Source organism: Mobula birostris, chromosome 23 (assembly GCF_030028105.1).
Source record: "Mobula birostris isolate sMobBir1 chromosome 23, sMobBir1.hap1, whole genome shotgun sequence".
Taxonomy (NCBI): Eukaryota; Metazoa; Chordata; class Chondrichthyes; order Myliobatiformes; family Myliobatidae; genus Mobula; species Mobula birostris.
In genome coordinates, this window is record NC_092392.1 from 30,363,171 (window position 1) to 30,377,152 (window position 13,982).

The 13,982-nt window shown below is 44.8% G+C and overlaps 1 protein-coding gene across 10 annotated transcripts in view; it reads left to right on the top strand.

Annotated features, from left to right (window-relative positions):
• The window catches only part of frmd4a (FERM domain containing 4A), a 384,495-nt gene that overhangs the window by 301,893 nt on the left and 68,620 nt on the right, over window positions 1-13,982 (top strand). For all 10 annotated transcript variants that reach the window (XM_072241726.1, XM_072241724.1, XM_072241723.1 and 7 more), the window contains 2 exons: window positions 9,116-9,192; window positions 9,658-9,796. In XM_072241726.1, the coding sequence (XP_072097827.1) occupies window positions 9,116-9,192; window positions 9,658-9,796 (216 nt within the window). The remainder of the gene's footprint in view (window positions 1-9,115; window positions 9,193-9,657; window positions 9,797-13,982) is intronic.

Consider the following 13,982-nt stretch of genomic DNA (forward strand, 5'->3'; position numbering starts at 1 on the left):
GTCAGATTTAGATTCACTTATTTATCACATGTTCATCGAAACACACAGCAAAATGTCATTTGCATTAACAACCAATGTAGCCCAAGGATGTGCTGGGGGCTGTCCACAGGTGTCCCCACACATTCCGGGACCATCAGAGCATGCCTGCTGTGTTCAGCACTGTAGGTCTGTGGGTTAAAAGCTTGAGAACTCCTTCCACCAGGTTCAAAAAGAACTTCTAGTCTCACAGTTATCATCTCTCATACACAAAAGTGAACTCTTGATCTCCTGATCATTCTTTTACCTTATTGTAGATCTCTGTATCTGTAACTGTATATCCTCCGCTCTGCTTTCCCTTTTGTATTTGTGTATGGAATGATCTACTTGGGTGGCAGGCAGGTAAAAGCTTTTCATAAGCACAAGCAATTGTACATTCCATTTTGTACGTACTTATTGCCTGTTGCTCTGCTTGTATTTAGGGCAGCAATGAAGGTCCTCCATCTCCGGCAATGTTCAGGGCTTCCGTCATCGTGTCAGTAGCGTCCTTGGGGTTTTCACTACAGTCTGCCACGCAAGTCCCAGATAGAGACTCAGGAATACCATTGGACTCTGATGTAGAAGGATTTTTCATTGCTATTTCCGTAATAGTTTTGTTTTATCAGTCAGGGTTGTTAGCCCTGAGCTGAACCCCTGAACCTGGAGGACCAGTGGACCACTCTCAGTCTGGCCTCTACCCTTTGACCTGTTTGGCATGGATGACCCTACCAAGAGACAAAGCATAAAGTCCTGACTCCAGCTAGCATAGCTCTCTGGATCCTTGAGGCACATAAACCACCAAACCACAACAATGTGTAGGTCCCCTTGGAGGATAACATTTATTGATAACAGTGAATTTATCTCATCTGTAACATCCATTTTATTTTATTTCAGAAATATAGAAAACCTACAGCACAATACAGGCCCTTCGGCCCACAAAGCTGTGTCGAACACGTCTTACCTGAGAAATTACCTAGGATTACCCATAGCCTTCTATTTTTCTGAGCTCTATATATTTGTCCAGGAGTCTCTTAAAAGACCTTATCGTATCCGCCTCCACCACAGTCACTGGCAGCCCGTTCCACGCACTCACCACTCTCTGTGTAAAAAAAAAAACAACAACAACTTAACCCTGATATCTCCTCTGTACCTACTTCAAGGACCTTAAAACTGTGCCCTCTTGTGCTAGCCATTTCAGCCCTGGGAAAAAGCCTCTTGACTATCCACACGATCAATGCCTCTCATTATCTTGTATACCTCTGTCAGGTCACCTCTCATCCTCCATCGCTCCAAGGAGAAAAGGCTGAGTTCACTCAACCTATTCTCATAAGGCATGCTCCTCAATCCAGGCAACATCCTTGTAAATCTCCTCTGCATCCTTTCGATGGTTTCCACGTCTTTCCTGTAGTGAGGCGACCAGAACTGAGCACAGTACTCCAAGTGGGGTCTGACCAGGGTCCTATATAGCTGCAACATTACCTCCCAGCTGCTAAACTCAATCCCATGATTGATGAAGGCCAATGCACCGTATGCTTCCTTAACCACAGAGTCAACCTGCGCAGCAGCTTTGAGTGTCCTATGGACTCGGACCCCAAGATCCCTCTGATCCTCCACACTGCCAAGAGTCTTACGATTAATACTATATCCTGCCATCATATTTGACCTACCAAAATGAACCACCTCACACTTATCTGGGTTGAACTCCATCTGCCACTTCTCAGCCCAGTTTTGCATCCTATCGTTGTCTCGCTGTAACCTCTGATAGCCCTCCACACTATCCACAGCATCTCCAACCTTTGTGTCATCAGCAGATTTACTAACCCATTTCTCCACTTACTTATCCAGGTCATTTATAAAAATCACGAAGGGAAGGGGTCCCAGAACAGATCCCTGAGGCACACCACTGGTGACCGACCTCCATGCAGAATATGACCCATCTACAACCACTCTCTGCCTTTCGTGGGCAAGCCAGTTTGGATCCACAAAGCAAGGTCCCCTTGGATCCCATGCCTCCTTACTTGCTCAATAAGCCTTGCATGGGGTACCTTATCAAATGCATTGCTGAAATCCATATACACTACATCTACTGCTCTATCATCATCAATGTGTTTAGTCACATCCTCAAAAAATTCAATCAGGCATGATCTGCCTTTCACAAAGCCATGCTGACTATTCCTGATCATATTATGCCTCTCCAAGTGTTCATAAATCCTGTATGTCAGGATCTTCTCCATCAACTTGCCAACCACTGAAGTAAGACTCTCTGGTCTATAATTTCCTGGGCTATCTCTTCTCCCTTTCTTGAATAATAGAACAACATCCGCAACCCTCCAATCCTCCGGAACCTCTCCCGTCCCCATTGATGATGCAAAGATCATCACCAGAGGCTCAGCAATCTCCTCCCTTGCCTCTCACAGTAGCCTGGGGTACATCTCGTCCAGTCCCGGTGATGCTTTCCAAAAGCTCCTGCACATCCTCTTTCTTAATATCTACATACTCAAGCTTTTCAGTCTGCTGTAAGTTATGTCTACAATCGCCAAGATCCTTTTCTGTAGTGAATACTGAAGCAAAGTACTCATTAAGTACCTCTGCTATCTCCTCCAGTTCCATACACACTTTTCCACTGTCACACTTGATTGGTCCTATTCTCTCATGTCTTAACCTCTTGCTCTTAACATACTTGTAGAATGCTTTGGGGTTTTTCTTAATCCTGTCCGCCAAGGCCTTCTCATGGCCCCTTCTGGCTCTCCTAATTTCTCTCTTAAGCTTCTTCCTGCTAGCCTTATAATTTTCTAGATCTCTATCATTACCTAACTTTTTGAACCTTTCATAATCTCTTCTTCTTGACTAGATTTACAACAGCTTTTGTACTCCACGGTTCCTGTATCCTGGCATCCATTCCCTGTCCCATTGGAACGTACCTATGCAGAACTCCACACAAATATCCCCGGAGCCTTTTGCACAATACTGTACACATGATAAATAATCTTGAATCGTGAACCTTGAACCCTCTGTGTGAAAAGACCTGCCCCTCCAGTCTTTAAATTTGTCCTGTATCACCTTCAACTTGTGGTCTCTCGTTCTTGATTCCCTAGCCCTAGAGAAAAGATGTGTATGCATTCACCCTATCTATGCTTCTCAACACTTTGTACACCTCTATAAGATATATGGTCATGCACCGTGGTAGAAGAAATAAAAGTAAAGACTATTTTATAAATGACAAGAATTCAAAAATCTGAGCTTCAAAGGGATTTGGGAGTCCTCGTGCAGGATTCTCAGGTTGATTTTCAGGGTGAGTTGGTAAGGAAAGCAAATGCGATGTTAGCATTCATTTCGAGAGGGCTAGAATATAAAAGCAGAGATGGAATATTGAGGTTTTATAAAGCACTGGTGAGGCCTCACGTGGAGTATCGTGAGCAGTTTTGGGCCCCTTATCTAAGAAAGGATCTGTTGGCATTGGAGAGTGTTCAAAGGAGTTTCACATAAGTGATTTTTGAGCTTAAAAGGCATATCATCTGAGGAAGGTTTGATGGCTCTGGACCTATACTCACTGGAATTCAGAAGAATGAGGGGTGAGACCTTTGAAACCTGTTGAATGTTGAAAGACCTCGATAGAGTGGGTATACAGAGGATGTTTCCTATGGTGGAAAAGTCTAAGCCAGAGGACACAGTCTCAGAATAGAGGGTTGTCCTTTTAGAATGTAAATAAGGAGGAATTTCTTTAGCCAAGGAGTGGTGAGTCTATAATTTGTTGCAACAGGTGGCTGTGGAACCCAAGTCATTGGGTATATTTAAGGTAGAGGTTGATAGATTCTTGAATAGTCAGGGCATGAAGGGATACAGGGAGAAGACAGGAGATTGGGACTGAAAGGTAAAATGGATCAGCTGTAATGAAATGGCAGAGCAGACTCAATGGGCCAGATGGCCTAATTCTGCTCCTACATCTTATGGTCTTATAAGATCACCCCTCAGTCTCCTATGCTCCAAGTAGCAATGATAGTGTCCTGTAATATGCTTGCTGTACTCTGTAATCAGACAGAAATGTCAGGATATTTTTAAAATCTCCACCTCCTCTTGCTTGTTCCTTCCATAGTATTATCCTTGGAGCCATTTCTGTCTGTCCCGGATTGTTTTCTGAAGACATTTTTTTTTTTACTTTCTTCCCTCCCGGTAAAATTAGTGAGCATGTTCCTTGGCCATCACCCTCTCTCACTGATTTAGTTGCCTCCTGAGGCCTGTACACCATAAAGTATTAAACATTTTCCAACCCGGTAATCGATTCTGCAGACAGACAAGGTCTGATGAATAAATAAACATCCCTGCATTCAATATGTGAAAAGGTTAAGGGCTGATGGAAACAGGAAAGGGTGTCGATAATGTTGCTTGTTCAGATTTCTTTATTTCTTTTCATTCATTCTTGGGATCTAGACTTTATTTACTTATTGAGATGCAGCCTGGAACAGGCTCTTCTGACCCTTCAGGCCGCACCATCCAGCAATCCCTGATTTAGTCCTAGCACCTGGAAGAAACCCACACAGACATGGGAAGAACATACCAGCTCTCTACAGGCAGTGGCTGGAATTGAACCCCTGTCGCCTGTACTGTAGACTGTCGTGCTAAGCACCACGCTGCCGTGCCACCCCAGATGCTGGTGAAGCTGGCATTAGCTCCCCTCCCTCACTGTCCTTGAGAATGTGCTGATGATCACCAGACTGCACAGTGCTGCAGTTGATAGGAGCACTGCCTCATAGTTCGATTCCGACCTCCGCTGCTGTGGGTGTAGAGTTTGCACATTCTCACTGCAACTGTGTGACACTCCAGTTTCCTCCCACAGCCCAAAGACGTACTGTTCCCCTACCGACCTCCGTCCCTTTATTTAAGATATTTACTTACTGCCCGTTAGGCCACTGGCAATTAGGGCAGCAATGAAGGTCCTCCATCTCTGGGGGTGTTCAGGGCTTCAATCATCATGTCAGTAGCTCAGTTTTCAGTAATGTCAGTCATGCAAATCCTGGCTAGACACACAGAAACACCATCGCACTCAGATGTAGGATTCTTTATTTTTTCTGTAACAATATTGTTTGACCAGTTAGGGTTGTAGGCCCTGAACTGAAACCTCAAACCTGGAGGACCGGGAAACCGCTCTCAGTCTGGCCTCTACCCTTTGGCATATTTGGCATGGGTGACCCTACCACGAGCCTAAACAAAGCATCGACTCCAGCCAGCATAGCTTTCCAGGTCTCATTTGAGACACGTGAGCCTTCCCAACGACAAGATTGTGGTCCTCTTGGAGGTTATTTAAGATGAGATTAGCATTATTTGTCACATATACTTGGAAACATACAGTGAACTGCGTTGTTTACACAGCATCCTACTCAGTCTGAGGATGTGCTGGGGACCACCCTCGAGAGTCAGCATGCTTCCAGCACCAGCATTTATCATGAGGCCCTCCATCCTCATGTCAGATTCTATCACCATCAGCCCTTTGTCACTTCCACCTTTCACCTCCAGCTTTTGACATCATTCCATAAGTATTGGGAGCAGAATTAGGCCATTCAGCCCATTGAGTCTTCTCCACATTCCATCATGGCTGATTTATTTTCCCTCTCACCTCCATTCTCCTGCCTTCTACCTGTAACTTTTGACGCCACAACTAATCAAGAACTTATCAACCTCCTTTTTAAATATGACCAATGACTTGGCCACCACATCCACCTGTGGCAATGTATTCCACAGATTCAGCACTCTCTGGCTGAAGAAATTCCTCCTCATCTCTGTTATAAATGGACATCCCTCTATTCTGAGGCTGTGCCCTCTCTTCTTCTCTTAGACCTCTCTTCCCCCCACTATTGGAACCATCCTCTCCACATCCATTCTATCTAGGCCTTTCAATATTCAATAGATTTCAACGAGATGCCCCTTCATTCCTTGGTCGTGGATGCTGCTTTCCTGCAACAGCACTCTGTAGGTATGCTCAGTGGTAGGGAGGGCCTTACCCGGGATTGACTGGACCATAATCTCTGCTTTTGTAGAATTTTCTGTTGAAGGGCATTGGTGTTTCCATGCCAGGCCATGATGCAACCAGTCAATATACTCTGCACTACACATCTATAGAAGTTTGTCAGAGTATTAAGTCATCCACCCATCTGCTAGTAATTGGGATTGGCGTAGCTGGGTGGTTCTTGATGGTCATCCTGGAGCCAGTGGGTTAAAGTGCCTGATACTGTGTGGTATCTGTCAAAGTGAATTTATTATTAAGGTATTTAGATGTCACCATATACCACCTTGAAGTTTGTTTGTATATCTCTTGGAGACACAAGATTCTATAGACGCTGGAAATCTGGAACAACACACACGAAATGCTGTTGGAGCTCAGAAGATCTAGATTAGGGGTCTCTGACCGAAACGTTGACTGTTTATTCTCTGCCATAGATGCTGCCTGACCTGCTGAGCCTCTCCAGAATTTTGTGTGTATAATCTCTCAACATTGATTTACACCCCTTTTCTGTTTGTCCATTCCCCATTCTTGCCCCCCTCTTACCCCTTCTCTTCTCACCTGCCCCTCACCTCCCTCTAGTTCCCCTTCTTTTTCTTCAGCCCTTTACCTTTGCACAATTCACCTCCCAGCTTCTCACTTCATCCCCATTGCCCCACCCACCTGTCTTCTCCCTCACCTGGTCTCACCTATCACTGCCAGCTTGTACTCCGCTCCTTCCCCCACTTTCTTATTCTTGTTTCTGCACCCCCCCCCCAAGTTCTGATGAAGAGTCTAGGCCCAAAATGTCAACTGTTTATGCCTCTCCATAAATGCTACCTGATCTGCTGTTCCTGTGGCATTTTGTGTGGGTGTTGCTCAAGTTTTCCAGCGTCTGCAGAATCTCTTGTGCTGGTGTTCATTTTCCTCCATGGATGGTACCTGATTTACTGAGTTCCTCCAGCATGTTGTGTATGCTGCTCTCCACTGAGAGGCCTGGAATCCAGAATTCTCCTGTAGCGTAGTGGTTGGTGCGACGTTGTTACAGCTGGGGGTGTCAGAATTCAATCCTGGCAGGAATTCTTTTTTTTTTCTGGCTTCTGCCTGATGAAGTCGTTTCAACCTGAAATATTGACTGTCCATTCCTCTCCATAGTTGTTGCCTAACCTGCCAAGTCATTCTAGCATGTCGCTTCTACGTTAAATGATACCTTGCTGATTCGAAGTGCACTTTTCGTCACCTGCTCTAAAGGTGGGGTGCGGTTACAGCTGCCCGCTGCTTTACACTTGCGATGAATTGGTGACTTTTTTTTATTAAAACTGGAAAAGCAAATGCTGGGAATCCACAGTGGGTCGGCAGCAGCTGCAAAAACACCGATCGTTGCTGCAGTTCCCACTAACCAAAGCAGCTGGGTACAGCATTAACCCTTTCCTTCCGCTTCCAGCTGCCGGTAGACCTTCTGTGCATTTCTCTACTACATTCTTGTACTAGTGGAATTACTGTACCGCAGGCTGCACGGTAGCATATTGGCTAGCGTAACGCCTTACAGCGCTAGCGATCCAGGTTCAATTCCCGCTGCCGTCAGTAAGAAGTTTGTATGTTCTCTCCACGATTGTGTAGTTTTCTTCCACTTTCTTCCCACATTCCAACGATGTGCAGGTTTGGGTTAGTGAGTTGTGAGCGTGCTATTGTTGGTTCCGGAAGCATGGCGACACTTGCGGGCTCCCGCAGCGCATCCTCTGATTCCGGTTGTTGACACAAACGACGTTTTTTGCTGTATCTTGCCATGTAGATGTGAGAAATAAATATCTGGTTAACCAGGAGGAAGCAACAGGTAGGGAGTATCGGAGGGATTTAGGTGAGGAGGAGCTGTATAACTGCTAATCCAAGCCATGAGTTTGAACTCCAAGCCATGCAAGATGTGGTAATTCATCTGCTTCATTAACTAATTTAAGCCTCTGCAGAGTCGGTGGCATGGCAGTTAACATAATGCTTTACAATTCCCACCGCTGTCTGTCGTCGCGCTTCCAGTGCCAACATAGCATGCTCGCAACTCACTGACCCTAACCGTATGTCTTTGGAATGTGGGAGAAACCTGCGCAGTAACTCCTTCAGAATCGAGCCCTGATCTTACCGCAGGCACTGTAAAGCATTACGCGAACCGCTGCGCTATCGTGCAGATTCAAGATCCCAGTGACGAGTGTCTGTCGAAGAACTGAGCTGCAGATGGACACAAGGGCCCGATGAATTCTTGCCTCTGCTTGGAAGACGCAGAGGGTAGTTCTCGCCCAAGCATCTGGCCTTCGCCTGGTGTGTGTGACAGTGTGCAGTTGCCCCGGCCTGACGGGTCAGTCTCCTTAACGCTATCCCGGTGGATGTCAGCTGGAAAATTTCCCATGCAAACAGCTGACATGTTTGAAATTCCTCACCCCTGCCTGTGCAGTGTGAAACACTCTCGTTACCGTGGATTAACGGTCCGAAACAAAACAGAAGACTTCAGTCATCCAAATGAACCGAAAGTGAGGGGTGGCGTAGGAGTTAAAGGCCGTGATTTTTTTTTCCTAAGGAATGCTGAGAATCATTCAGCTGAAACTCTTAAGTGCAGTTTCCTTTTTATTTCTGGCTAATCATATGGTCTCTGAAGAGACCCACCCTTAAAGCTTTCAGTTCTTTGCAGCCAGTAATAGTTAAGCAGGAAGTCGAGATCCCACGAGGGGGCATATGGTCAAATGTCTTCCCGTGTTGAGAGGAGGAAATTATCTCCAGCATTCATCCAGGACTGAGTCACAGGCGGTTCTACTTAACAGAACAGAGCACTAAACGTGTTCAGCCTAGGAAAAGTCTGCAGTTATAGGAATTGTGTGGAAGCTAGAGAGGGAGGGCAGACTACAGGAAGGCACTTACCAGCCGTTTTTTTTTGAAAGAAAAAAGAAGTCTTTTCAGGAAAACACACCCAAAGTGTTTAGAAACCTGTTTACAGCCCTTTAATGCTGAGTCTCACAGAAGTAGGAGAGGAGACAGCCGTGTAACAAACCATGTGCCTGTGTGTGTCCAAGATCCATTCTTATGTTAAAAGCAGTTGGAATTACAAACGCTTTACATCCCAAATCCTTCTGTCTTGTTAAGATTTTCCAATGGAGGCAATTGGAGAACCTGTACTTCAGAGAGAAGAAATTTTCTGTGGAAGTTCATGATCCCCGCAGGTAAGCTCAAAGTCAATTTATTATCAAAGTGCACATATGTCACCATATGCTAAAGACAAATTGCGCATGTTTTTAAAAAATGAATAATACTGAAAGCTTGGTTTGCACAACATTGAACGAGGTCAGGAGAAGAATGAGAAAGATCAAACAGGCTCCTTGCAAAGTCTGGAATATTTGCTGCTTTAATGCAAATGGAAAGCTGCTCTCTTGTATCTTATTTTTGTTCTTCTCATTAAACTTGTAAATTAAACTTAAAGGAAGCATGCGGAATTTTTCCATCAGGCAAAGTATGAGTTCTTGGAGCGGAATCTTTAGTATGAATCCTCAGAGCAGGATCACTGCTGCATCTGTAGTAAGGCAGGGATTTGTGTCGTGGCGATAAAATGGCATTGCTGGTAATCCTATATCCACCAGGGACTGGAAGAGAAAGTGCGCTGTAACCTGGCTCTTTCTTTACATTCTCAGGGCCTCTGTAACCAGGAGAACCTTTGGTCACAGTGGAATCGCAGTGCACACATGGTACGCCAGCGCAGCTCTGATTAAATCGATCTGGGCAATGGCCATTAGCCAGCACCAGTTCTACCTGGACAGGAAGCAAAGCAAAGTAAGTACAAATGAACCTAGATGTTTCGGGTTAAGCGGTTTAACTGGGCTTCACCTTCACGTCCTGGGTACACAACCTCCTAGGGGAGTGGAGAGTGTCCCAAAGTTTGCAGAGGTCTCAGAGGTTTCGTAATACTGAAGTTGAAAGAGTACAGAGAAAGCTTACAAGGGTGTTGCTGGGACTGGAGGACCTGAATTAGAAGGAAAGATTGAATAGGCTCAAGCTGACAGAAAGTTGCTAGTAACTCAAATAACCACTTGTTACAACAGTGGTGTGCAGAAGAGCATCTCTGAATGCACAAGATGTCAAACCTTGAAATGGATGGAACGTAGAAGTTTGAGGGGAGATTTGATGGGGGTATACAAAATTGAGGGGTTTAGATAGGGTAAATCCAAGCAGGCATTTCCATTGAATTTGGGTGGGTCTGCAACTAGAGGTCATAAGTTAATGGTGAAAGATGAAAAAAAGTTAAGGTGAGCGTGTGGAGAAACTTCTTCACTTAGAGGGCGGTGAGAGTGTGGAATGAGCTGCCAGCGCAAGTGGTGCATGTGAGCTTGATTCAATGTTTAAGAGAAGTTTGAATAGGTATGTGGATGATAGGGGTATGGAGGGCTATGGTCCGGGTGCAGGTCGTTTGGAGTAGACAGTTTAAATGTTTTGGCATGGACTAGATGGGCAGAAGGGCCTGTTTCTGTGCTGTACTTCTCTATGACTCTAATGTAATTAGAATCAGAAACAGAAACAGGTTTATTATCACTGACATAATGTGAAATTTGTGGTGTTTTGTATCAGCTGTACCATGCAAGACATTAAAAATTACTGTAAATTACAAGTATATGCTCAGTGGCCACTTTATTAGGTACCCCCAAGTATGTTTGTGGTCTTCTACTGCTCTAGCCCATCCACTTCAAGATTCGATGTGTCGTGCGTTCAGAGATGTTCTTCTGTTGTAGCACATGGTTATTTGAGTTACTGTCACCTTCCTGTCAGCTTGAACTAGTCTGGCCATTCTCTTCCGACCTCTCATTAACAAGGCATTTTCTCCCACAGAACTGATGCTCACTGGATTTTGTTTTTGTTTTTCACACCATTGTCTGTAATCTCTAGACATTTGTGCATGAAAATCCCAGAAGATGAGCAGTTTCTAAGATATTCTCAAATCAGCCTGTCTGGCACCAACAGTCACTTCACAGTCTGAGTCACTTCGATCGCGTTTCTTCCCGATTCTGATGTTTGGTCTGAACAACAACCAAACCTCTTGACCATATATGCATCCTTTAATGCATTGAGTTGCTGCCACTTGATTGGCTGTTAAGATATCTGCATTAAAGAGCAAGTGTACATAATAATGTGGCCACTGAATTTATTTATTTATTGAGATTCAGCACGGAGTAAACTCTTCTAGCCCTTTGATTTGAGCCGCGTAGAAATCTCCCTATTTAACCCTAACCCAATCATGGGTAATTTACAATGACCTAGTAACCTACCAACTGGTACATCTTTAGACCGTGGGAGGTAACCAGAGCACCCAGAGGAAACCCACGCGGTCATGGGGAGAAGGTACAAGCTCCTCACAGACAATGGGGGTTGCTGGTACTGTAAAGTGTTGTGCTAACCACTACACTACTGTGCCGTCCCATGAATATAAATGAATAGTGCAAGAGAAGCAGAGCAAGGTAGTATTCATGGGTTCTGGGCATTTAAGAACCGGAATCAGGCTTGCTAATAGTAATACAATATGTGTTGGAAATTTGTTGTTTTGTGGCAGTAGTACAGGGCAAGAAAATTACAGAAATTTCAGAAATAAATCAATAATGCATAAAAGGAATAGCAAGGCAGTGTCAGTGGTCAGTGATGGAGGAGGGGAAAAAGTTAAAGTCCATCCCGAGCTGTATAGGCTCATCAGGCTGATGCTTATGCCGGTTTCTGTGGCGTGAAGCGACTGAGAGTACGAGATTCCCCCCCTCAGATAGGACGCCAGTCTATCGTGAGGTTAACCCCCAGCATTTTTTGCTGGTACCCATTTTCAGCTGGGTGGACTGGAGCAGTGTGTGGTTAAGTGCTTTGCTCAAGGACACAACACGCTGCCTCGGCTAGGGCTCAAACCCACGACCTTCAGATTGCTAATTCAATGCCTTAACCACTTGGCCACGTGCCACACAGGAGGGGAAGAAGCTGTTCCTAAAGTCTTGAGTGTAGGTCTTCAGGCTCGTGTTCCTCCTCCCTGATGGTAGTAATGAGGAGGGGCAGGTACCGGACGGTGAGGGCCCTTAGTGATGGATGCTGCCTTCTTGAGGCATTGCCTTTTGAAGATGTCCTTGATGATGGGGCTGGCAGAGTCTCTTAAGATCTTGTGCCTCCATAGTAGATGTTGATACCACCAGTCACAATGCTCTCCACTGTACATCTGTAGAAATTTGCAAGGCTTTGTGACCAAAAAGACAAAATAAAGTTCAAAGTACATTTATTATCAAAGTACGTATATTGTATACAGCCATGAGATTCGTCATCTTACAGGCAGCCACAAAGCAAAGAAACCCAATAGAACCCAATAAAACTAAAGAAGGCTGTCAAACACCCAGTGTGTGTGTGTGTGTGTGTGGGGGGGGGGGGTGCACAAATTGCAAACAATAAAAGTAAGCAAATAACATTTAGAACTGAAATTCACAAAAGTGAGTCCACAGCCAGTCATCACAGCTAGCCATCACTGCAGATTTAAAACCAAGTAGAAAATTCACAAGAAAAAGTAGAAATTAAAAACAAAGCCTTGAACATGAATCAGGACAGCAGAGTTCAGGCCATTCATCCCACAATGTTGTGCTGACCTTTTAACTTACTCCAGAATCAACCAAACTTTGCCCTCCTACACAGCCAATGATGCTCTATTTTTCTTTCATCCATGGATCTATGTAAGAGTCTCTTATATGTCTCTAAACATCAGAAGACATAGGAGCACAATTCGTCTATTGACCCCATCGAGTCTGGTTTGCCATTCAATTGTGGCTGATCTGATTTCCATTTCAAACCAATTCTCTCGCCTTCTCACCATAGCCTTTGCTGTCCTTACAGATTTGCGACCATCTGGCTAAGTAAACCACCCCTTGGCTGTTTAAAAGGGATGTCTTTCTATTCTGAGGCTGTGCCCTCTGGACCTAGACACCTGCTATTGGAAACCTCCGCTCCATGTCCACTCTATCTAGGCCTTCCAATATTTGATAGGTTTCAATGAGATTCTCCGCCCCCCGCCAATTCTTCTAAACTCAATTCCAGTGGGTACGGAGCTTGCTGGCTCTTTTTCCTGCGGGTATACAGGATCAATGAGCAACACACCATGCAAGTGCAGATATAAATAAATAGCAATAAATAACAGCATGAAATAAGAAGATGAAGTGTCCTTAGAGTGAGACCACTGGTTATGGGTGCACCAGAGAACGAGTATAGTTATCCCCCTTTGTTCAAGTGCTTGATGGTTGCTGGTTGCCATCACTAAGGGCCTCCTGAACCTGGCGGTGTGGGACCTAAGTCTCCTGTACTTCAGCCTGACAGTAGCAGCGAGAACAGAGCATGGCCTGGATGGTGGGGGTCCTTGATGATGGATGCTGCTTTCTTATGGCAGTGCTCCGTGTAAATGTGTTCAATGGTGGGGAGGGTTTGCCTGCGATGGACTGGTCTGTGTCCATCACTTTCTGATTTGCCAGTTGGTTTTACATTAAATCTCTGCTGCATATAAAGGATATTTAAAATTGATTTTTTTCCTTCAGTTTTTTTTTCCAGTTCCCCAGCTAAAGAGACCTGGTTTTGAGAAAGTGAGATCCCAGTGATAAGTTTGTTCAAGTTTACTTGTCACTTAATCATACACAAATACCCATGAATACACCCAAACAAAACAGTGTTACTCTGGGGTCAAGATGTAAAACACAGTACCAACAGTAATACACAGTAAAAGACACATATAACACATATACTGTAAGACAACAGTAAGCATACAGTCACACAAAAATGTAATGTAGCACAAGTCCCCAAGTCCATGAATGTTCTTAGCAAGAGCAAGCCCGCAGCAGTCTGCAAATGAATGCAATCCAGTTTGTCTTTCCCTGAGTGAACACTGGAGGGCAGCACTGATGCCAGCATGTTACACTGCATGTGCTCAGTGCTAAGGAGGGCTTTTTCTGAGACGAACAGTACT